This window comes from Oryzias latipes, chromosome 16, assembly GCF_053564925.1.
Source record: "Oryzias latipes strain Hd-rR chromosome 16, Olatipes_Hd-rR_3.1".
Lineage (NCBI taxonomy): Eukaryota > Metazoa > Chordata > Actinopteri > Beloniformes > Adrianichthyidae > Oryzias > Oryzias latipes.
Window position 1 is genome coordinate 29,005,851 of NC_136252.1, and position 23,722 is coordinate 29,029,572.

Consider the following 23,722-nt stretch of genomic DNA (forward strand, 5'->3'; position numbering starts at 1 on the left):
TGTGTGTAAAAAAAGATTTTCAAAGCTGTTAAATCCTGAGCTGATATTTCTGTCACACACACAAGATAGACGTAGGTCTGTTAAAATGACGGCTTAGTTCAGCTTGAACATGAGAATTAGAGCAAGATCAACTAAATGTAAGTATTCGAGGGAATGAATTACATATTTTGTAAAAACCCATCACACTTCGATCATGCTCTATTTTAAAAACAATCCCAGTGGTCTGTTCGTAATGAGGACTAAGTTTTAAGCAGGATCGCAGGTACAGAGCAACCCCACTCCCCCATCACACAGGGAGCGTGTGGGCTGTCCATTGTATTTCCTATGTCTCAAATACGCTCTTTTTTAAAAGGCATTTTTTTAGTCTACTACTTATTTACAACCAATTGAATAAAGAAATATGCAAAAATGCTGTTTTGAGCCCAATTTTCTTTATATATACCCTTCATCATCAGAAAAATGCCACAAGAACATGTTTAAAACACCAAAAGACACAACTTTCATCGCAGTGGGTCTTTCAGAGCAGTATTGAGTCATTGCAGTTTTTGTGACGGAACCTGTTTTATGTCTTTTTTGGAAGGTTTCAGGATGTCAACTGATGTAAAAAAAGCCCCAGATACTGAAAGGCTCCTCAAATGTCGCTGATTCTAAAGAGTTAAAGCTGCCATCTGAGAGTAGACGAGCTGTAAACTGTACTGAAGGTTACGTCCTCTGGAGCGGCGACAGTCACCTCGGCTTCAGCTGGGGGTGTGTTGAACATTATGACCACAGCTGACAGGTGCTGAAGGACCGGTGACCTTCCACCCAACTGCAAAGTATCAGCCCAACAGACCAATTACAAGAGAAACCCACGCATTCAAAGATGATTGCAAAGTTCTGCATTCGTTTCAGGGCCCAAAAAGGTGGAGGGGAATGTGAGAGGTGGGTTAAGATTACTACACCTCCTGTCTGGCCTTAAAGCTGATTAAAGCCTGCAGCTTTTGTCACTGGTGTGTTGTCTGAATCCATTCGGTCGTGCTGGAAGAAAATTTGCAGAACTAGGAGTATTTGGTAATGAGATCAAGAGGCTTTTTTTTTTCAAATCTGCTGAGTCTGGTCCTTGAGTTAAGAGTCGCCTTTGGGTTTAGTGAACATGCGCAAGCCCTGCAGTGAGCGATACCGCTGAATGTGTGAGCGGCCAGTCACATATCAGAGGTGATGCTGCTGCTGCTGCTGCTGGATCTGGCGTGCCCAGATTGCTAGTTTTAATCCAAACATATTCCAGTCAGAATGAGTAACATGTCTGATAAATAATTTAAAACCTGTCAGCCAAGTTCAGTCTGCATCCCCACGTCAAAGCCCCTCTTTCTGCAGCACACCTTTTAGATATGATGGGGTACTCGAGCGCTCGGCACTCTGCTTGTTTCTGCGCCACACGGCTTGCCAGAAAGCTATCCCGCCTTCAATGTAGGCTCTGAATTAATTCCCGCTTGGTGGGAATTTAGCATGATCTCTCCCAAAGGAAAGCTCAGTAGGAGTGCAAGTGCAATTAGGTCACAGCCCAGGCAATAAACATTAATGTTATCCATGATATGCATGACTAAAGCTCTCTGTGTCAGCATGTGAGGGTCTGCAAGGTAAAAAGAAATCTGCAGAGTGGCTGCATTCTTGCCTTATTTACTGTAAATTGCTAAAATGTTCTCTAAAGAAAATAACACAAAGAAAAATATTTTTTGCATTAGTTTAAAATACATTAAAGAACAATCTAACGTTTAAAGGAGGGCTTTTCGCACCTGTACGGTCCTAAATTGCTTTTTATTTTATTTACACTGAAGCCCAACCTCATCAACTTGGTGACCGAGAACAAATCAGAAGCTACTGTTACGGTTGGAGCCAACTCATTTTGCTCAAGGCTGCATGGAGGTGGAGCCTTTACTCCGTTTTACATTAGAGGGGCATCGTCCCCAATCCATCATAGACTCACACAGTGTGACAAACAATCATGCACACACACTCCTAATTTAATGCAGATTCCATTCAAACCCAAAAATATCGCTCAGAGGAAAATTTAAAAAGAAGTTATTTGGGCTTTTTGAGGAAACTGGAGCACATGAAGAAAAAACAAGCAAACGTTTCACTGCAGACAAGCTTTTTAGTTTTGAACCTATGAAAACTTTTTACAACCATCAAGCAAGCAACAGAAAAAGGGTTAAGCTTAAAAAAATTCCTCAAAGAAGAATAATTTCTATGTCTAAAGAAACTATTCAATTTACATTTAAAAGCAAACTTTTTAAAACTGTGTCGTTTTCTAGGACATAGTCACTTCTGAGTTGTGGGCGGGTCCGTTGGCGTGGAGCAAGCCCGCCACCCCTTACCCATAACTGAGCTATCTGTTTACACACTCTCTCTTGCTAGCTAACATTACCAGTGCAGCAAAAATGTTGAGCAATATGTCAGCCGTCCAACTGTACAGTTTTAAGCTAGATGCCAGCTCAGACGGGGAAAACAAAGATGTGAATAAATCAAGTTGCCTACCAGTGGATGCATCAGAATGGAGTGGAGCAGGGAGTTTGTGGTCCACTCAGCTGATTTTTTATGTCACAAATAACCTCTTCGTCTGCATCTGATTTACAACAATTGGAAAAAAAAGAAATAATCATCATAAGATAAATGCCACAAGAACGTGTTAAAAACATCAAAAGCATGATTTTCATTGGAGTGGGTCTTTAATGATTAATTAGAATTAATTGGAAATTAAAATCTTGGAAATTCAGTAACTCTTTATAAATATGGCTAAAATCACATAGGAGAACCATTAACATTCTCTATTTAATGCTCAAACAGGCCACTGCAGTAATTCATGAGAAGGAAAACCTGTAGCTGTGAGCCTTTTTGGAAGCCGCTGTTCTATTAACATTGTCGTTTCTGCAGTGGACCCCTACCCTAGTCATTAAAACTGCAGGATTTCTTTCAGCTATTTAAGGCATCAACATGTGAACATGAGACTAACTTCCCTCAGTAATAAGTTGAGTCCTTCAGAGTGATGACCTGCAGTCGATGCTCAGGGACAACCGTACCTTCAGGTCTATCTCATGAGGAGCAGAGATCTGACCTTAATCTCAATTTGGGGTCTCCTGCTATGCTGTGAATTAAATCAGACCTATCCCCTAGTTTGCACGTGTGTGTATGTGTGTGCATGTGCCAGTAAGTGTATATGTGGTGGGGGCAATACCATATGGCCACACTGATCATTAGGGAGGCTGCCTTAGGCAAAAACCACTGTAGCTACTCCTTTTACACACATTTACACACACTCCCGTTTACACACGTGCACTGAGCGGCTCGGCGAGTGTCACGATGGATCCCGCCTAAAGGCTGTGATGGACCGGTGCACTTAAGTTCCTCCTCACACACACACACACACACGTACATGCACTACCCAGTGTCGTAATGAAGGTCCTCCACGTCTCCACAGATGGTGTTTGTCTCCTAAAGTCTCCTTGGTGCTGCAAAAATGGGAGAGCAAGCTGGATGCAAGCAGACCTGCCTCTGGGCTATGGGCATGCATCTGTGTGTGCACACATGCATGTGTGCTCATGTGTGTTGATGTATGTGTTTGCATCTTTTTACTTCTTGAAGAAAGAAGAGCAGTGGGGAAACAGACAAAAGGAAAGGATGAATCAAAGAGAGAAAAGGACAGGAAAAGTCTGCAAATGCAATGGAATTATGATGCTCTCGAGGCGGTTAAAAGAATATTTAAAACTTAGACTTGGAAATTCAAATTCATTTTAAATATAAAATGTAAAATATAAAATGCCAAAAAACCAGAACCCCTAAATAAGTAAAAAAGTCTTACGATTTTAATTTTTTCTTTATAGAAGCAAAAATCTACCAATGCAGTAAGAAAAGTGGTCTTTCCAAGATTTCTTATTCTTAGAACAAGAATAACTTCTTGATATGACTATTTTTCTTACAAGACAGAAAATTAGACATTTTTTCTTGAAGCAAGGGTCTTTTTATTTTCTGAAGATTAAGGTTTTGCCGTGTAAAGTCTAAAATATGTACATCCAGTGTCGCTAAAGGACAATAATAGTACCTTGTGAATAATGAAAGTATAATTGCACTTATATTACCAACATAATGTACATGTGTAATAGAATTGAATAAATGGATATTGTACTTTTTCGGAACAATACAAGACAAAGTAATTGAGAGATGTTTGGAAACCCAGCTAAAAGATGGAAAAATGGACTAAAATTTAAAGTAATGAAGAACAACACAAAATTGGCGAAAAAGAAATCTGTAGGGTAGATACAATATTTAATATGTATAGTTAGCAACAAAACGGGTTAAGATAATGGATGGAAGGAAAGTTACATTCATATTTTTTTTAAAAGCCCACTATATATCATTGCAGAGACAAAAACGTAGTTCTGAATTAATGTTCAGTTTAAGTTTTCTGGTGCGTCTCTAGGAAATCATTTTAAGCATATATGATGTTTTTTAAGGCAACTGAATAACACTGAATAACACCTCTGTTTGCAACTGAGCGTCTGCAAGGCAGGAAGATTCAGGAAGTGTGGACGGGAGAGTGTCTAATGAGTCCCACTGTGAGGGAAGTGCATGGATTTCTCCTCTCATGTCTGGCATTTGTTGCTGCTGTCCACATGGTTTGTGTGTTTTTGAATGCATGTGTCCCTGCTGCCAGTCAAAATTTGGATACACACTGTACAAGTCCTTAGTGTCCGTGTACAGTTTTTCTCCAATAACATTTTTAAAAATTCTTTCACAGTAAAAGCACTGATAAACAAGTCTGGATAAATTAGTAGTGCTGTTCTTCTGCCTGAGGTGCTCTGGGTTACAAGAAAGGCCTGCATGTTGGTAGAACTCTAATATATTTTCTATCAGAACTTGCATATTTATTTTAACTGCAGCTCTGGTATTTCAAACAAGAAATGGTGTTAAAATATTGGTAGATATTTTCGGCTGAGCAGTTCTTTCTCCTAATTTGGTTGTCCTAATTTCCTTTTAAAACTGTCTATTAGCATTTTAAGATCACAGATAGAAACTCGTGTAGAACACACACCACCGTTTAAACACGTATAAACTGTTCTTTTTTCCAGGCGCCAACGCCAAACTGCGCTACCAGATCACCTCGGGAAACACCATGGGGACATTTGACGTGGAACCTGAAGTGGGAACCATCTTTGTGGCTCAGCCTCTTGATTATGAGATGGAGCAGCGGTATGAGCTCCGACTGGTGGCCTCCGATGGAAAGTGGGAGAACGAGACTCACGTGCTGGTTCACATGGTCAACCGTAACGACGAGGCGCCTGTCTTCAGTCAGACTGAGTACCATGCAGCTGTGACGGAGGAACTCACCCAGCTTCCTGTTTTCATTTTGGAGGTCTGTGATTGGTTCATGTTGTACGAATGTTTCACCTCCAATACATTCAGACCAAATTGAAACTGCTACCGTAGTAAAGTTGATGCAACCTTTATGAAGACTGTTAGATGCAGGTCTTTCCTCTCATATCCCAGACGAAAAAACTGGAAGAAGCTTGTCCATTGGTTCCGTAGTTTTTTGTTGCTGTGACACCGCCAAAGCCTCAACCTTAAGATAGATGAGCCTAATAGTGTTTCTAGGATAGGGGATTAGACCATCAACTGTACATAACTACATAAAAAACATGTCAACTTGTGCTTAAATTTCCAATTAAATGATAAGGTACATAAAAAAATCCCCTATCTTGTAGCAGTCAAAGGTGACCAATAACAAAAGCTCAAAAAGGTTTTGAAACTAGAGTGCAAAAACATTTATTTCCACTTCAAAGGTGGATGTTTTACTATTAAATTAAATGCAGGCTGACTCGAGTAAAACACCACCAGACATTATTTGCCTCAACTTACTTGGCTCCAGTTACTTTCACCTTGACACCAGTCTCCAATGAATAAATCCTATGAGTTTGTTTTGCCCTCAACTGCTACTGCATGAAAAACTTTCGCTGTTGTTTAGTAAGTCCTTTTCCTCCAATGCCTTACCTGAACTAGTTCACCCTTTTGTCCAACAAAAAACAAACAAACACAAAAACTACAATTAGAACAAAAAGACTACATTTTAGACACAAATACTAAAACACAAATACTACATTTGATTATGAAGGGTTGTTTTTCTTCCAATTGCATGCTGGGATACAATTCACCCTCACTTTAACCCTATGCGGTGGTACACTTAAAGGAATGATTAGATAGATTGACAAATGATTTTATTAAATTATTTTAGCCATTGCTACTAATCAACGTTTCTCCTATTCCGGTTGAAACCTGTAAAAATGTAAGCCAAAAAGCTAGAACTCTCACCAATGTTTGTGTAAGCAATATGTGAAAATCTATTAGGTTTACTGCAGAAAAATCTCATGCTGTTGGTTACGCTCTGCAGGGGAACTAGCCTGGAGCAACACCTGAGTCGACATCTGATCTCTATATACAAACGCAGCACACATTTCTAACACAGTCACAGCTAAAGGAGGCCCTCAGGTTTGTTGTAACTGAACCCTCTTGAAACGAAGTGTCCAGTGTTTAAAAAGTTGCCTCTAAAAAGTCAGAGTTGACCCCTTTCTTCTGTGGCTTTCGTTGCTCTTTTGTCGCACCTATCCCCTGTAATTCACAGTAATTTAAATATGACGCCACGCCTAATCAGATTAAGAATGTGGAGGTACATCTAGAAGGGCAAGAAAGGGGAATGTGTCACCTAGTCCTCAACCTGGGCCTGCCTCCCATCGCTCTCTGAAATTGATTTGCTGCGCATCCCTTTCTTCTCTAAAGCTTCCAATAGTTTGTTTTCCCCTCTCACCTCCCCACTGCATGCTGCTCCCAGCCCCATATACTAATACAATTCAGCAGATAGTGAACAGAGGAGGAAATCCAATTTGAAATGAATATTTCTTGACTTCACCTGTGCGACAGCATCCTCTGTGGTGCCACTACCACTCATCTTTAATGCTTTGTGCCTGCATCACATTGTCAGGAGATGCAGGGAGTCAACATTTGGGAGGTGGCTGTGGAGGGGAAGGGGGGAAACTTCAAAGGTTTCTGTAAACAAACCCTCTGGTGAGAAGAAAGGGTAAAAGTGTACTTTCTCTCCCTTTTGTCGGAGTCTATTAACTTTTAATTGCATTGTGTGTCTCGGTGAAAGATGTGAGCGCGTCTCGGTGGTGCTGCTCTTGTCCCCTCGTTCAGAGAGATAGCAAAAAGGCAGGTTAATTAAGCAGAAGGACAAAGCTACAGAGAATTATTTATTCCTTCACCGAGGAGTGTGTGTGTGTGCACAGGGGCAGCTACTGCAACCAGTTCCCTGGTGTGTGCCCTAGTTGCTGGGCTTGACACTTTTCACAGAAAAATAGCTATTCAGCTGTTTAGATAGGGAGAGACAGAACAACAGCAAAAAGAAATTGTTTCTTTCCAAGAAAACAAATGCTACTGACGTGTCGTGAATTGTTTACATCTCACCTTCGACCAGCTTGGAACAAAATTGTGATGACTATTTTTACCTACAAAGAAGATGTGTTTTGTTCCAGATCGTCTAAGGAAAGACAGTCAAATACTATAGGAAATTGAAAACCCACTCTAATGAAAATTGTCTATTTGGTGTTTCTAACATGTTTTTGTGGCATTTTTCTGATGGAGGATATATGTAAAGAAAATTAAGATAAAAATTGATTTTCTGAGTATTTCTTTATTCAAATCTAGGTGAGTCCGCAGCAAATGAAAAACTGTTGTTCGAAAAAGCATGTAGTTGTTACACTCAAACTACAATTAGCACAAGCTCCGTGCTCCACTTCAGTGATGCATCCACTTGTAGACGAGTAGATCCATGTAAGTCTTCGTTTTCCACGTCTGAGCTGACATCTAGCTCAAAACTGTACAGCTGGATAGCTCTAATATTGTTCACCATTTTTGTTGCACTGCTAATGTTAGCTTGGGGTTGTGAGGGGCTGTAAGCCAGCAGTAGAGAGTCTAAACAGAGGCATGATGGGAAATAAGCACGAGCTTACTCCATCCCAGCTGTTCCACCAATAATTCAGAGGTAAATTTCCACTTGAAAGGTTGGTATTGTAAATAGTATTGTGCAATGCTTGGTTGCCCTCACACAAGTGAAAAACCAATGATCTGTCTTGATTCCAGGTGGTGAAATTATGAGAAATCCTTGAGTCTAAACATGAAACCCCCAAAATGTTTTTTTTGTTAGTACATGGTAAAACGTTCTCATTTTTGCAGGTTTCAGCCACAGATCCAGATCAAGAAGCTGACCAGACTGCCCTTCGCTACTCTCTCCATGGCCAAGGAGCGGGTGGTGAGTTCACCATTGACGAACACACTGGAAGAATCTATGCTCAGCGTCGCCTGGACCGTGAAGAGCGCCCTGCATGGAGGTTCCTCGTCCTCGCCACTGACGAAGGAGGAGCGGGGCTGACGGGATTCGCTGATGTGCTTCTAGAAGTCAGAGACATCAACGACAATGCACCTTTCTTTCCATGCCCAGCTCTGGAAATTGATGGATGTTTTGTTGGTCAAGTTGCTGAAAACTCACCAGCAGATACCTCCATCATGGAGATGCGTGCAACGGACCTGGACGACCCCAATGAGGGCAGGAATGCCATGCTCACCTACAGCATCATCAAGAACATTCGTAATGAAATCAATCTCAACCTCTTCTCTATCAACACCACCACGGGAACCATCAACACAGTGCTGAGCTCTTTAGACCGGGAGGTGCAGGAAAAATACATGGTGGTGGTGGAGGCCCGTGATGGGGGAGGGTTGTCAGGGACAGGGACAGCCACCATCATGGTTCTTGATGTCAATGACCACCCACCCATTTTTACTGAGAGGGTCTACTCTGCTAAGGTGAGTCTCCCTTCATAAAATATATCTGGTTCTCAATATTATCATCAATATAAACAAAAAAGTATTTCTCTTTATGTCTTTCAGGTGACTGAGGACCTTGAGGTCAACAGTGAAATTCTTGTAGTTTCTGCTACAGATGGAGATCGGGGGGAAAATGCAGTCGTAACCTTCAGCATTGTTGGTGGTGACCAAGACAGAAAGTTTTTCATGGAGACAGACAAAATGAATCGACGTGGGGTGATAAAACTGAAGAAAAAGGTGGACTTTGAAAAACCTCAGGAGAGGACTTTCAATCTGACCCTGAAGGCTGAAGATAATGACTTTTTTAGTCTGGCCCACTGTCTCATTCAAGTGGAGGACTCTAATGACCATGCTCCTGTCTTCTTCCCTCAGTTCTATGAATCACCCGCCATGTCAGAAGATGTCCCTGTGGGGACAATCATTGCTCAGGTTACAGCATCCGATCTAGACTCAGGACAAAATGGGCATTTTTCTTACAGTATTTCAAAGGACTCAGACCCCTACAACCAGTTCCTGGTGGACCAGTCTGGATGGGTGGTTGTGGCCAATTCCCTGGACAGAGAGAAAATCTCTCAACACAAGATTATGGTTCTCGCCACAGATGCTGGTCATCCGCCCCTGACGGGCACTGCAATCGTCATGGTTACAGTACTTGACGTTAACGACAATGGCCCTGAGTTTGAAGCCCCCTATAAGCCTGTTGTTTGGGAGAACACTCCGGCACCCCAGGCGGTGCGAATGAATGAAACCTCCTTCCTTCTTCACATCACTGACCGTGACACCTCCACCAATGGTAGTCCTTTCTCAGTGCGGCTCCTCATGCTCACATCTGACGCCACCAACTTTAATCTGACAGACTTTCGGAATGGCAGCGCCGCCATCACCGCCCTTCGAACATTTGATCGAGAGCGCCAGAAAGAGTACCGACTCCCAGTTCTCATGATTGACAGCGGCTCGCCTCCAATGAGCTCAACCAGCACACTAACGGTTGTCATTGGTGACAGAAATGACCACCCCCACTCACCCGGGCACATTCACTTCATTGTCTACAGTTTTGAAGGTAGGTGTGGGTGTGTATTGCTTCAGGTCTCAAATTTTACAAACTAAGACAACATGTTGCATTGGTGACATTTGCCAAATCTTTAATACATCAGTCAGCAAAATATAGGATGCATATGTCTGTCTTGTATGCACATGTCAAGTAGCAGTGTTTGATCTGGTCAACATTTGGGTCTGCTTAAATCTTTTTTTTAAATTTGCGTCTCTGAGGCCCTGGGCTAAGGCAAAAACTGAGAAGGGTGGAGCTTTAGTTAATCCGGCAACAGTTTCTGGAGAAATAAATGTGTTTGTTCACCAGTTGCTAAGAAAAGAAGCATGCCTTACATATTACACTTGATGTGACCTTTTTTTTTAAATAAGAGGTGCCTGAGGTGGTAGATTTTTTCATATTCATGATATGCACTTGGAATTTGTTCATAACAATGAGAACATTTTTTGATTTAGTCATTGGTGTTATTTTGTTTTTAAGGAAACACAAAAACACATATTTAACAGGTAAAATATGTCAAAATCACAAACTTGAAGCTGAAAAAGGCTTCTACCAAACAACTTTACGAGAAAAGTGAGACATGATGGGACTTTCAATAGAAATTAGGTGACAGCGTGTAAACTGAGATGCAGCAACTATACAAGCAGCACCAGAATACCGGAGGCCAGCTATAAAATGCGTGCATTAACGAGCAATATGGAATTATTCAGCTGTAAAACATATAACTCTGAAGGGGTATTTAAGAAGTGTCCAAGCAGGGCTAAGCTGTATTGCTTTGTATTACTATTGTTTGTCACAGTTACCAGGCAACAAATTATATCTTGAAATATAAACTGAAGTAAAATTTGGTGTGAGTTACGTGTACAACTTTTTAACCCTTCAGAAGTATGAATTTGCATTATTTACAAATCATTTCTGAGCTTCAAGGTAAAACATGGCATTTTCTGTTGGAATGGCAGAGGCAGCTGAGCTGCTTTCCTTGAAGCCAACCTTTTGATAGTTGCACAACATAGCATTTGTCATTCACTCATAATAGACTGTCCCAGTTGATCTTCAGACTATTTGATCACAGATGGCCTGGCTAACCTTCAGCTTGTTTGGTGTTCTTCCACCACCTCTCGAGCGCTGCATGTTCATGTTGTAAGGATTGTACTTGTCACAGTTGACTGCTCAAAGCCTCTCGCTGCAGCTCACATCACTTATTTAGTGTTTCATACCATCTGTCAGCCTGCTGTAATTTGATGAGAAACTAAAGTTTTCTGAAATGTATTTCTGTGTATTCCCTCTCTGGGGTCTTTTCGCATGAAGTGCATTAACATTTTAATGTGAATCTGTCCAGAACCTCGACAGCATGCACTCAAGAAAACAATTAACTCCAGCTTAACTCCAAACTTTGGTGGGCACACAAACATTTCGAAAAAGCCACCGATTTCACAACTAAAGAGATTACAACACTGTTTGGGATTTTTGTGGAAGAGGGGAGAGCCACAGAACAAGTACTTTTGTTGTATGCCTACATCCCTCATGGGCAAAACGCAAACATGCATCTCAAAAAGCTGCACTTTGAAGTCTTATCTCCTTAACAAAGCTTCTACTTGTTTCCCTTCACTCTTAGTGTTGAGGTTTTACCATACCACGGGAGCTTTTTTTGCATCCATGACTAATTACACCAGTTAATGCCCTTTTTATTTTTGTTCCACCTCCTGACAGGTATTCTCCCAGTGACACCACTCGGACAAATTCAGTCTCCTGACCTTGATGACTGGAGTGAGAAGGTGTTTCGCTTTGAAGGCAAAGCTAACAGGTACTCCAGTCTTATCTGGTGAAACCTTGACCAGGTTGAAGAGGTGACATATGGATGTGAAACCAGAAATGGTCGAGTAATCGTTAGTTTATTGGCAAGAGCGGTAACCATAAAAATGTTGACTCAGATCACCTCGAACCAATCATTGCTTAGTGAAGATGTCTGGCTCGAACATGGCAACGTCCATATCGCAAAAAAAATGACGACTGAATTGTTTTCATTTGGTTGGAGCTGGAAGTTAGACATTTTCTAAAAGAGACGTCACACTCGCTCAGTCCAGATCTTATACACAGTCAATACTTGAGATGAGCACGGGATTTTTCACATAAATCTGAAACAAATCTCTGCATAGCTATACCTCTTCCTCTTTTATTTACATAAAACTATGAACTGGAGGGCAATTTTCAAGAAAATATGTGAAATCAAAAAAAGTGTTGGTAAAAATTGTCTCTACAGCAAAAAAATAGTCCAAAACAATTGACAAGTACTGCAATAAATACAGTCATATATGATTCTTGTACATATTCCATCTTGAAGGTGACCAAATACAGGATCTGTACACTCTGAAGTCGGCAGTTCTACTAGAGACATTCAAATCTTAAATTCCTTTAAATGCAAAACACTACAATACCTGCAGATTATGACAAATATATCTTTTAAAGCTCAACATGTCCCTTAATTGAGAGGTCAACCACAGGTTGCCTGTAGTGCCACAACTCTCAATGAAAATTTAGCTCTTTTTTTATCCTGGACCCTCTGACTTATTTACCTGTAGCTTCTCTTCATTGGTTATGGGATAATGTTAATTAAGAAATGTGCAAAATTCTGTTTGTTCTGTTTGTTTTTTTTTCAAAAGTAGTCCGATAGAAGTCATCCCGATCTGAAAATTAAAAGAAGAACTAAGAAAAGAAACAGGAAGAAGAGTTCCTAAAGACACAAGTAAAATACAGATTGAAATATGAAAACTTTTATTTTTAGTTTCACCAAACAGGAGCTTAATTGAAAATAGGAAACTCAAATTAAACAAAATAATAAATACAGAGAAAAATTAGGTTTGATAAAAGCTGGCAAATTAGTCAAATTTAGGCTTTTGTCTTAGTAAAAATCACAGAGAATATTAAGATGCTTAACTGACGCAACTGTCAGTAGGGTTTGAAACCAGAGAAAGGCAGATGTTAAACAGATTTATGGTGTGTCAGAACTTACACAGCAAAGATTTCCTTTAAAGTTTCCCTTTTGTGTGACGCACAGCAAGAGAAGCAAAAAAAAAAAAAAGGAAAAAATAGGAGACAAATAAAAACTGCATGGGAACTGACAAATTTCAAGTAGAAGAGAAACAGTACAAAGGTATGACGGAGAAAAAAAGAGGAGAAATAAAACTGGGACAGAGAAATAGTCAGTTTGAAGGAAGACACAAAGAAAGAATGAAAGAGAATAGAGAGCGTAAAGGATGGAGAGATGGAAGAGGGGTTCCGACTTGTCAGGAACTGTGCTATTAATACTTCATAACCAGCGGTATTGAAAATTCCCAGTGAAGCGCGTCAAGGGCGCACTCATTTTGTTTGATGAGGTGAAGCTTCATGCGGACGCATTGAAAGGCAAGCCTGATTGCGCTCCCTGCCACCTTTTCTTCTAACGAGATACCTACAAGGAGGAACGACAAGACGACAAGAAAAGTCGTGAACAAAGGAACCACCTGGGAGAGAATTATCATACACATCCGTGAGCCGCGGCTTGTCATCGCTGCATCCAGCAGATAGCAATTTGTTCTCAGAATGGGTTAGGTTTAAGCTGAAGAGTATTTACATATAGAAAAGAAAAAACCCAGAGGAAATCAGAAGGAGTTCAGAGGAAAAAGCCCCAGTTGGCCAATCATAACATGTCATATCACAGGAAGTGAATTTAAACAGCCCATAAACACAAAAGTGCACCATCGCTGAAAATGTTTGACTTGTTTTCCTGAAATCCTTAAATAAAGCAGAAGTTGCCATTTCTTTTGCACCAGTTTGATTCCAAACTCTCTTGACCTCATCTTAGAAACAGTTAATTAATCCGCCTGGGCCAAGCTCTGAAGGTTGTCTCCGTGTGAGGAGGTTAACCAGCTTCATCGCCCTCCGGCGGGTAATCTGGATCATCTTTTACACAGAGCCAATATTGTCCAGATCAAGAGTCCGACACATGGAGCCATCTTCAACAAATGACCTTCATCTGGTCTGAGAAATGTTGTATAAAGAAGACTTTACCCAGATTGCAAATCACAGGGAGAAAGAAGAACCTGTCACTTTTCTAGAAACAGCAGCTGGACTTTGAATTTAAAAAAAACACACACACAAAAATGTCTTTCTCAGACATTTCTTTTGTTTCTTACTTTCTGTAAAAATAAAAAAATAAAAAAATACCAAACAAAACATGCCATCCCTGAAACAGGTCTGAAATAGGATGAATTCATTTTTGGCTTTATTTGAGCATAAATCTCTGCAACCATCATTGATATTAGCCGATGAGAAATGGGACTTTTTATCATGGTTACTTTGAAGAAACTGCAGTTTTCTGCAGTTATTTCTGCATAAATTTGTTTTCAAATATTTGCTTTTGATCCATTACTTGACGTACTGTAGAACGCATTTTTCCATTTGTTGAATCTTCATAACAGATGGTTTGATTGCAAAAGTATTTTTAAGTATGTTACTTGAAATACCTTATTCATCTACATTTCTTCTAATGTTTTCTGTAGTTTACCATCTGATTCACCAGTTAATTAGATCTTGAATGAAATCTCTGTTTTTTATTAGGTTTTTCAATCTGAACCAGAGCTCAGGTCAGCTCAGCATCAAGGAAGGCACTCCTCCTGGTTCGTATCAGCTTCAGGTGCAGGTGTTTGACCACACCTGGCCCGACGTCACTTCTACTGCTCAGGTGGACGTTACAGAGCTGTACCAGGATACTCTGCAGCACGCTGCCTCCATCCGCCTGAACAGTGAGTCCTAAAGCGATTTCATCAGGATACTCTTTTAGTCGAAAACTGCTAAAACTGCATTAACAATTTTGAACATGTTAACATAAAATGCAAATTTTCACCCCCCAAGGCCAAGGTGATGATGCACCTGTGCACCTACAGGGTCACAGGGTTCAGTCTCTTCCTTCCTCTTCTCTTTGTGCTTAAGTCATCTTTTCTATCCAAGTGTCACCTATTTTTATTGCTGCATAAATTCACTGGAGATGCAGAGGAGCAGCCGAATGTAAAAGCAGAATTATTTTAAAATAGTATTTCTCAAGGGAGAGTAAAAAGAAGTCATCCAATCAGTAATTTGAGTAAGAATAAAGAATCTCCTAGGGTTTAACCAATAGTTTTAATGTATTTGATGTATTATTTTAAGTAAGAACTCACTCTGAACTGAGGTTTTCTAAAAAAATAAAATAAAAAAAGCAATGACAAAAATATATATTAAAAAACTAAAATTAATAGAAATTAGTGTTGTAACGCAATTATTGACAACTAACTTTTTTTTTCTGCTTGGTCTGGGTCATTCTGAAAAAGGAATCAGAAAATAAAAATGAAACAAAAATGGCATTTATAAAAATGCTTAAAAAATAAAACTGATTAATAAAGGAACATTCCTTTTGTCAGCAGTGTTTTTGGCAACAAAAAATAATTTTTCTGATCCTTTGAATTATTGGTACAAATTTAAGGAAACTGAAAAGTTACACGATGAATACTACCTAGCATAGTAGAGAATTGTATTCTTAGGAGTACAATTACTTTAAAAGTTATTGATCTAACCGAATAAATGTTTACGTCATGTGAAATGTACCAAAGAAACTTTCTTTGTCTTTCCTCACAGACCTGACAGTGGAGGAGTTTTTCAGCAGCACTGGTGGTGTTGAGGAGAGCCGGTTCTTCCGTTTGAGACGCAGCTTGTCTGAAATCCTGCAGACGTTGCCGGAAAATGTTCAAATCTTCTCTGTTGCCAACGCTGGTCAGCATGGTGAGAAGGCAATCGACGTGTGGTTCGCCGCGCACGGCTCGCCGTACTATAAGGCAGAGAAATTGCACGGATACGTGGCGGCACACAAAGCAAAGGTGAGGAGGAAATGACTGGTTTTCTAACATTTATACAGTTTAAGAATAAAAAAAGTAAATTGTTTAAAATCTATAGATACTCATCACTGACACAACAATACTGGCAGGACACTGAAATGACAAAAAAAATGAACATCTAACTGTGAGATGCGTTTGGTCCAATTTAAATACAGATTCCCATGCACACTGATGGACGTGTAAATGAATATTTTATGATGCATTTTTTAGCTGCAGCAAATTTCCAAAAAAGAATTCTGGGAGAGGCAAAAGTGGGATGGACGTCACAAACACAAGCTGTAGTCTGCTGAGCAGGGTCATATTCACATGTTCAGCAATTCCTTGTCCATCTACTGAGGTACAAGGAAAATAAACACAGAAAAAAGAAAAAGAACATAAGTATTTGTTATTTTTAACTCGTGCTACTCTGCAGCTTGTTTTAGGGGACTAATTAACACCTCATAAAGCAGAAGAGTGTTGGCAAAGACTGCCTCAATATTGTTTTTTCATTAGGTGTAACGTACGATTTGAAATTTTCTTTAGTATAAAAAAAATCAACTGGTTTAAAACAAAAATGTCAGCTAAATGAAAAGTCTGCACACAAAAAATAAAAAAAGATTATGTTGAAACTCTGGAGCCAAAAATTGAAACCCTGCCTGGGGAGTGTAAGTCACTGTGGATAAGAGTGTCAAGAGAATCACTAAGCTCCAAAAAAAGAAATGCACACAGAGACAGGAGAAACCCTGAGGGACTCTGATGAAAAGCTTTCACCCATGAAGACAAAACAAGAAAGAGGGATCCGGATGACAACCGGTGAATTTGGCAAAAGAAAGCAAATGACAGAAAAAGGGAAACTGACAGAGAAACACCAAAGTGCATAAATAACATTAGGGAAAATAGAGTAAATTCATAAATCATTGATGCAGTTAGACATCAGATCAAAGACATTTGCTGTCGTTCTCTCAAACACCCTGATATGTTCAAACACTGCACTGACTCCAGTGCTGTTAGTTTGTGCTTAATGCTACTTTCAGCTGAGGTAAGTTTTCTGATGGCTTAATATTCAAAACTAACTTTAATTTGGTTCATTTATTATATATTAGAAGTATTGTTTTGTAATTTTATAATTCACCTGCATCTTCACTATTTGATATTACTTTACTTTTGACAAAATGGTAAAAAAATGTATTATTTAAAAATACAATTTCCTCAGTTTTCTTGTACTTTGAGTTAGCGCAGCATTTTGTTCAGTTGAATTCTAGTTTTGTCCTGGTTGTTCGAGTTCTGCTGTTACATCTGAACGCTTTTCTTTGTGTCTGCAACGACCTCTTGACCAGGTGGAGGCCAAGCTGGGGGTGTCCATCTCTCAAGTGGGTGTAGACGATTGTCCTCACACAGATTGCAGTCTGACGGCGGGCTGCAGCACTGAAGCGTCCTTCGGTCAGGTTCCAGTGGTCCTCAGCTCCAGTATCGTCTCACTGGTGTCGCTGTCGGCCTCTCTGACCGCTAGATGTGGCTGCAGCGGGCGAGAGGCGGTCCCCTTGCCCTGCTCTGCGTACGCCTACAACCCCTGCCTAAATGGGGGCACATGTCAGGATGGGCCGCTGGGATATCGGTAAATATGTTTCTTCTGTTCTATTCAAAACATTTATCTTCATTTTGTCAACCACATTTTGATGTTGTTTAACTTATTTTTGTAGCTCATTTTGGTTGTTGATTAGCCTATGAAAAGAAATGCAATATATTCTACCACAGGGATGGGCAAACTGTGACCCTGGAGCCACATTCGACCTGTTATTTAATCTGGCCTGCCAAACTGGGAAAAAAACATTCCATAAACCTTTTTCAGGTTTTATTTTCACTGTAATTCTAGTGTTTTTCCCATAGATGGCGCTCTACAAATAAAGTTTAGGTGCAAACAATAATTCCGCATCCATGTGGTGTTGGAAAACCACAAACACAGCATTTCTCTGAGTCTGCATTTCTTTCCTGAGGGACATCAACCCATTGCAATTGGCACCAAAATGGGAACAAAAGCCACAGTTTTGAAATAAAATAAATAATTAATGATCAATGAAAATCAAATCATGTTTTTGTCCAGATTCCATGTTATTTCCTTCTCTAATGAGGTGGAATTATTAAAAACATTCCATGCATCTGCTCCTGGTTCAGCCCTTTGTGGCCCATGAGGAAGAAAGTTTGCCCACCCCTGCTTTACCGGGTTTTATTATGTGTTTGGTAACATTTAATACATTATTTTACTCTTAGTGGAACTTTTGCTCCAGAAAATATTAGGTTTTAAGTGAAGCTATTGTACTCTCTCAGGTGTAAGTGTCCACCCATGTTTGATGGTCCCACCTGCCAGCAAACCAAACGCAGTTTCGGTGGTCAGGGTTATGCCTGGTTCCCTCCCATCAAGCCTTGCTTCCAAAGCCACATCTCTCTGGAGTTTCTGGCTGAGTCGGCTAACGGGCTGCTGTTTTATAACGGACCCCTTGGCCTTCTTCAGTCTGGGGAGCAGGAAGACTTCATTGCTGTGGGTATGTTTCTGGCAAAGTTAGACTCAAGTTGATTTAATTTAGGGGTCAACTGTAAGCTCACACAACATCCTGATGTGCTGATATGGCCGGCCGCCGAATTATCTTTTGATTTGAGTATTGCATGGTACTTTAATCTCACCTCATTTAAATGGAAATATATTTTTAGGAGAAAACTACCGGTAATGTTAAAATCCAGATCATGTGTGAAAAGTTAAACAAAAAAGCAGAGGAGTTTTTTATAGTCCCACTCCAATAAAAAATTGCATTTTTGGTGTTTTTAACATGTTTTTGTGTTATTTTTCTGAGGATGTAGGACAAAAAAGATTAAGCAGAGGTGAATTTCGAATGAACTCCTGCTGCTCTGCAAAAACTAAGTCCTAAAATGACACAGCTTTTTGGATTTTTGGCTATAAATGGCATAATCATAATGAAAAGACCACTGGGGAAATTTTTAAAATAAATCTAAAGAAGGTCAGAGTAAATGTTTAAAGATTTAACCTGGTTTACGTTTTTAAAAAGAGTGACAAGGACGTTTCCTCTTAGAGTTTCCATACATGAGCAGAAACTCAAACTCCTGAAATGACACGACTTTTGCTAAAATTGAATTTATTTTAAGATCTGGAAGAATTGCATTGTTTTAAATTCCCTTTATGAGCAAACAAAAAGTGTTGATCAGTCTGCTTCTGTGAAGGCAGTTTCCCAGAGGAGGAAGCGCTTCATAAACTTTAATGTCAGCTCCCAGCAGTCTTTATGTAGTAGGAATGGATTAACCTGCTGATGGCCTTTCAGATGCTCCTCACATAATCTGGTAGAATTAGGGTTACCTAATTATTGAACCTGGGATGTTGTCGGATAATTGTGCTTAGAGGAAAATCAAGGATGACAGCAATATTGATGTTTCTGGAGCCTTTTTTTACTTGCATGCTCAATATTGCAGCTGTGGGATTGATTAGGTCAAAAGGACACAAACTAGCATCAGGTAGCGGATGCGGCTGGAATTGGATGATACAAACAGAGCATTGATGAAGGGGATTTCTGCAGTTGTTGATGGGATTCAACAGCTTGCACAGCAATACAGTTGAGTGATGGTGTCGCAAGTAAAAATCAGATAAACACAAGACTGCTATTCTCTGCCTTATACTTGGTTTAATGAAAATGTTACCAGGAGAAAGAAGGCAGATATTTCTCGAAACCTCACTATTTTTTTATTTTTTCCTTCTTTGAGATGCCAAAAATTCACTCAATTTCAAATTTAGATCTATCTCTTACACTCATGTTGTTGTTTTTTTACTATTTTTTGCAAATAAAGTTCAAAACAACAGTTAAATGTCGTTTCCACATCCAGAGCTGAGGAACGGAGTTCCAGTTCTGAGCATAAATCACGGATCAGGAACACTGACCCTTCAGCTCCCATCCAAGTCTGCAATCAATGACAGAAGATGGCATCACCTCGACATCCTCAGCGATGGAAAGGTAAGAAGGATGGAAAAAAACGGATGGATGATAGTTGACTTCCGACAGGATTCAAAAGTGAATGACAGGATGAATAAATGCTTCTTGGTTGAGTTCATGGACAGAATAACAGAGGAATTATATCAATATTTTTGTTTTTTCTATGAAATGTTGATAAATACATCAAATGTCGAGGTTAACATGCACATAAAAGCAGAATCAGCAAATAACCATACTGATCTATTGTTATTGGTATTGTATACTCATAGCAGTGTCAGGTCTAAAAAAGTGAGTGTTGCTGAATGTTTACCAGGCCCCAAACATGATGACGCTGATGAAGAAAACAATTGAAAAGCTTGGTGCTTTGTGTGTTCAGCTTGTGCAGCTGGTGCTGGATCGGTGCGGAGGTGTGGCAGTTAAAGAGTTAGAAGGAACTGGGGGGGGGGCTCTGAAGATGGATGAATCTGGCTGCAGGGCTGCAGGAGAGACACCTGGGAATCAGCGGTATGATAACAAAACAAGAATAATGTCACCGCATGCATTCCAGCTCATAAATGTTATGCCCTTCAGTCCAGCAAAACTCTAATAATCTCTTCTTTTTTTTCATTCTTTTTGAATGCCCATCACGTCCCTCCTCAGATACCTAAACGTGTTCCAGCCTCTTCAGCTGGGAGGAGTCAAGGAAATGACGCCGTATCGACGTTATAAAAGCTTCACTGGTTGCATTCGCAACTTGGTGGTTGACAGTCAGGTAACACCATACTGTACTTTTTGTGTATGTAAACACATTCCATTAAAGGTGTCCTCAACCTGATTTATGGTTAGTTCTGTGGGTTAGAATACAGTTTAGTCGCCTAAGAATGAGAAGGCTATAGCAGATTGCTGTTCCTGAACTTAACATTTCCTCTCTGTCTGCTGTTCCTGAGCCAACATGCAGTATTAATGCCTGCAGTTCTGCAGCTGTGTTCCCACATGTATGAATCCACTCCTCCTAAATCCTGAGTGGATATTTTGAGTTGCTGTGCATCCAAACCATACTCATGCTTAGGTACAGTTTGGTGGTGTAACCAAAGCTAGGATAACTTCACAGTCCAGACTGGATTACAAACAAGAAAAAACACTTCATCCTCTGGAAAGTAAGCAAAGTGGTGGGGATTAAAAACTCCTACAGCCTCCCAGAGACCCGGAAAACCTCCAGAGGAAGAAAGCTTTCAGATGATGAAAATACGGAAGACAACATGTTTGCTTCAGTTTGCTCTTTCATTTTACCAAAATCCCTAAACACTTGTTTCTTGAAGGTTTTTGAGGGTGTAATATCCGATTTCCATCCCTTTAAGGATAACTGCAGCTGCGTTAATGATTTCCTGCAGAACTCCGGCACGTAGAACTTGTGCCAAGATTTACAAAAAAATATTCTGAGAAAGATAATGTATCTACAGTCAGAGGTTAAGCAAGACTGCAAATGTCCTGTTAGGTCAACTCAAATTTTCCCCCAAAAGCGCTCCCTGAAACCTGGACTTAATTGATGTCTGCTATGCTAGTCCATTTGCACATTTGGAAAATGGCACTGGAGAACTACAAATCCCAACACGGTCCCCACAGTAAACTGAACTCAGTCTTTTCTGCTGCTGGTTATGAAGTTTTTGATAAATATGCTTTTAAATCTACAATTGATTTAAAAATGAATTAATGATGTAAACACATGCTACCATTTTAATGTAAAAAAGTAAATGAAGAAAATATGTTATACTATAAAGCTCTGGTTCAACTTTTCTTAGTTTACTCAATTCTGAGCTAAATGTATGTAAACAAAAAGTTTGTAAGTAAAACTTGATCCTGGGAATTCCAAAATGTCACAACTCAGATTTGGAGATTACCTACAAAATATATTCAAAACACACAATCTATAACATTTACATGGTTGTTAATCCATTAGAGTCCATTCTTGCTAAAACTAATCAGTGTGAATTCATGTGACAGCAGTTCAAATGGTGCTTAACTTTGTTTAAACTTAATTTTATTGTTGAAACTAAACGTTAAAATAATTGTAGCTTCAGTAAACATCAATCAATCAATCAAACTTTATTTATAAAACAGTTTTTATATAAAATCATAACACAAAGTGCTTTACATTACATGAAAACAAAAAATTATTTTGATTATTTGAGGAGCACTTTTCTGCTTTAAAGACCACTTGTTTTTAAGATGATGGGTGACATACATAAAAGAAATTAAGATTTAAATTGTATTTTTCTAATAATGCCTTTATTCAAATTGTGAATCAGGAGGAAAAAATGCAATTTGAAAAAGAGATTATTTGGTACATAGAAAACACGCTGGGCGGGCCACAAGCTCCCTTCTCCGCTCTACCAATCCCAACCACTTTCTTGCAGGCGTCTGAATGGAAAAACCCCAAAAGACGAATCGGTGAAGGACCTTAAAAACAGTTCTGCATGTCTCTGTCCCTCAGGTGTATGATCTGGAGTCTCCAGGTGAGAGTGTGGACAGTGCTGCAGGCTGCAGGCTCACAGACGGCGTGTGTGTGACAGCTGCAGGGCCTTCCTGTGGAGTCCACGCCTCCTGTCTCGCAGACTGGGGTTCCTTCAGCTGCGAGTGCCACCCAGGATACACAGGACACAAGTGCGACAGAGGTAAGTAAATTAAGAGTGTGTGTTTTTCTGGAATTACATGTGGATAAATGTTTCATTTTCCCTCTTCTTCCCTCCTCCTCAGCTGTCCAGGAGTTCTCCTTCGACTCAAACAGTTTGCTGCGTTTTCAGCTCAGAGGAGGCAGCAGCTCTCGACGCACCAACGTCCAGCTGCTCCTCCGAACCAGAGCGACGTCTGGTATCCTGCTCTATGTCGCATCCAAGGAAGCCAGCGAGTACATCGTCCTGGAGGTCAGTCAACCCCTAAGAGAACGTTCAGTGACCTCTGACCTCGTAAAGAACCTCTGATCACCATTCAAGCAGTTGTTACACATCAAAAAGGACTCTTTTCTTTTTATTTAAAATTGTCAGGCATTTATCACAAAAATACAATTTTTAAGAGAATCGTTTTTATCCCCAACTTTTCCACTTTGCTGTTTGAAAATAAAATCCCGTTTTGGCTCCTTCTGAGACAGATTTACAGAGATGTGTTCAGAGTTTTACGATTCTCTTTTAATGCCAGTACTCTTTGGACTCTCAGATCAGTGAGGGTCACGTCTCGGTGCGTGCCAACCTAGGAGACGGCGCACACACCCTCAGGCTTCCAAACCATCGAGTCGACGTGGGACAGTGGGTCCTGGTCAGCCTCAGTCGCTATGACAACATGTTCACGCTGCGGTTAGAGCAGGGCGGAGGCTCACGGGAGGCCAATGCCCAACTTGGAAGTGGGAAGGAGATTGTCATTTACCCTTCTGCCCTAATGGTTGGCAATGCACCAAGAGCTGATGCCAAAGATGACTTTCAGGGTGAGATCTGGACTTCCTTTTGATGTTTTTCTCACAGGTTTTGGTAAAGAAAACTTAAAGATGATAACCTGGAGTTTTTTAAATGTATTGAATCTCTTTGGTTTTCATTTTATTGAGGAGCTGAGCTTTTAAACACATGTAATCAGCTTTTACCAGAAATCAAATTTGAAAATAAAGCCGCATCGCATGGTCTTTTTGTTGCACAGGCTGTCTGCGAGATGTCCGGTTCAATGGCCAAGTCCTTCCTCTGGATGGACAGAGCCGGGACCTGATATCAGTTCTGGAGAGGCGTGGCGTCACCTCTGGCTGCTCCAGTGACGCCTGCAGCAGCCAACCGTGCCGCAGCCCTCTGCGCTGCGTGGACCTGTGGAGGAAACACCAGTGCAAGTAAATGACAGACCATCACAACACACTTATCAATACTGCGAGAACAGTTTCA

At 40.2% G+C, this 23,722-nt stretch overlaps 1 protein-coding gene across 1 annotated transcript in view; it reads left to right on the top strand.

The window, feature by feature from the left end:
• si:dkey-22o22.2 (neural-cadherin) overlaps positions 1-23,722 on the top strand; it is a 130,131-nt gene that overhangs the window by 101,496 nt on the left and 4,913 nt on the right. The window contains exons 17-31 of the mRNA XM_011485705.4: positions 5,103-5,386; positions 8,257-8,886; positions 8,971-9,967; positions 11,666-11,759; positions 14,552-14,736; positions 15,602-15,840; positions 17,175-17,452; positions 18,163-18,377; positions 19,723-19,850; positions 20,206-20,333; positions 20,469-20,580; positions 22,300-22,480; positions 22,563-22,729; positions 23,019-23,283; positions 23,490-23,670. Of these exons, the coding sequence (XP_011484007.1) occupies positions 5,103-5,386; positions 8,257-8,886; positions 8,971-9,967; positions 11,666-11,759; positions 14,552-14,736; positions 15,602-15,840; positions 17,175-17,452; positions 18,163-18,377; positions 19,723-19,850; positions 20,206-20,333; positions 20,469-20,580; positions 22,300-22,480; positions 22,563-22,729; positions 23,019-23,283; positions 23,490-23,670 (4,084 nt within the window). The remainder of the gene's footprint in view (positions 1-5,102; positions 5,387-8,256; positions 8,887-8,970; positions 9,968-11,665; positions 11,760-14,551; positions 14,737-15,601; positions 15,841-17,174; positions 17,453-18,162; positions 18,378-19,722; positions 19,851-20,205; positions 20,334-20,468; positions 20,581-22,299; positions 22,481-22,562; positions 22,730-23,018; positions 23,284-23,489; positions 23,671-23,722) is intronic.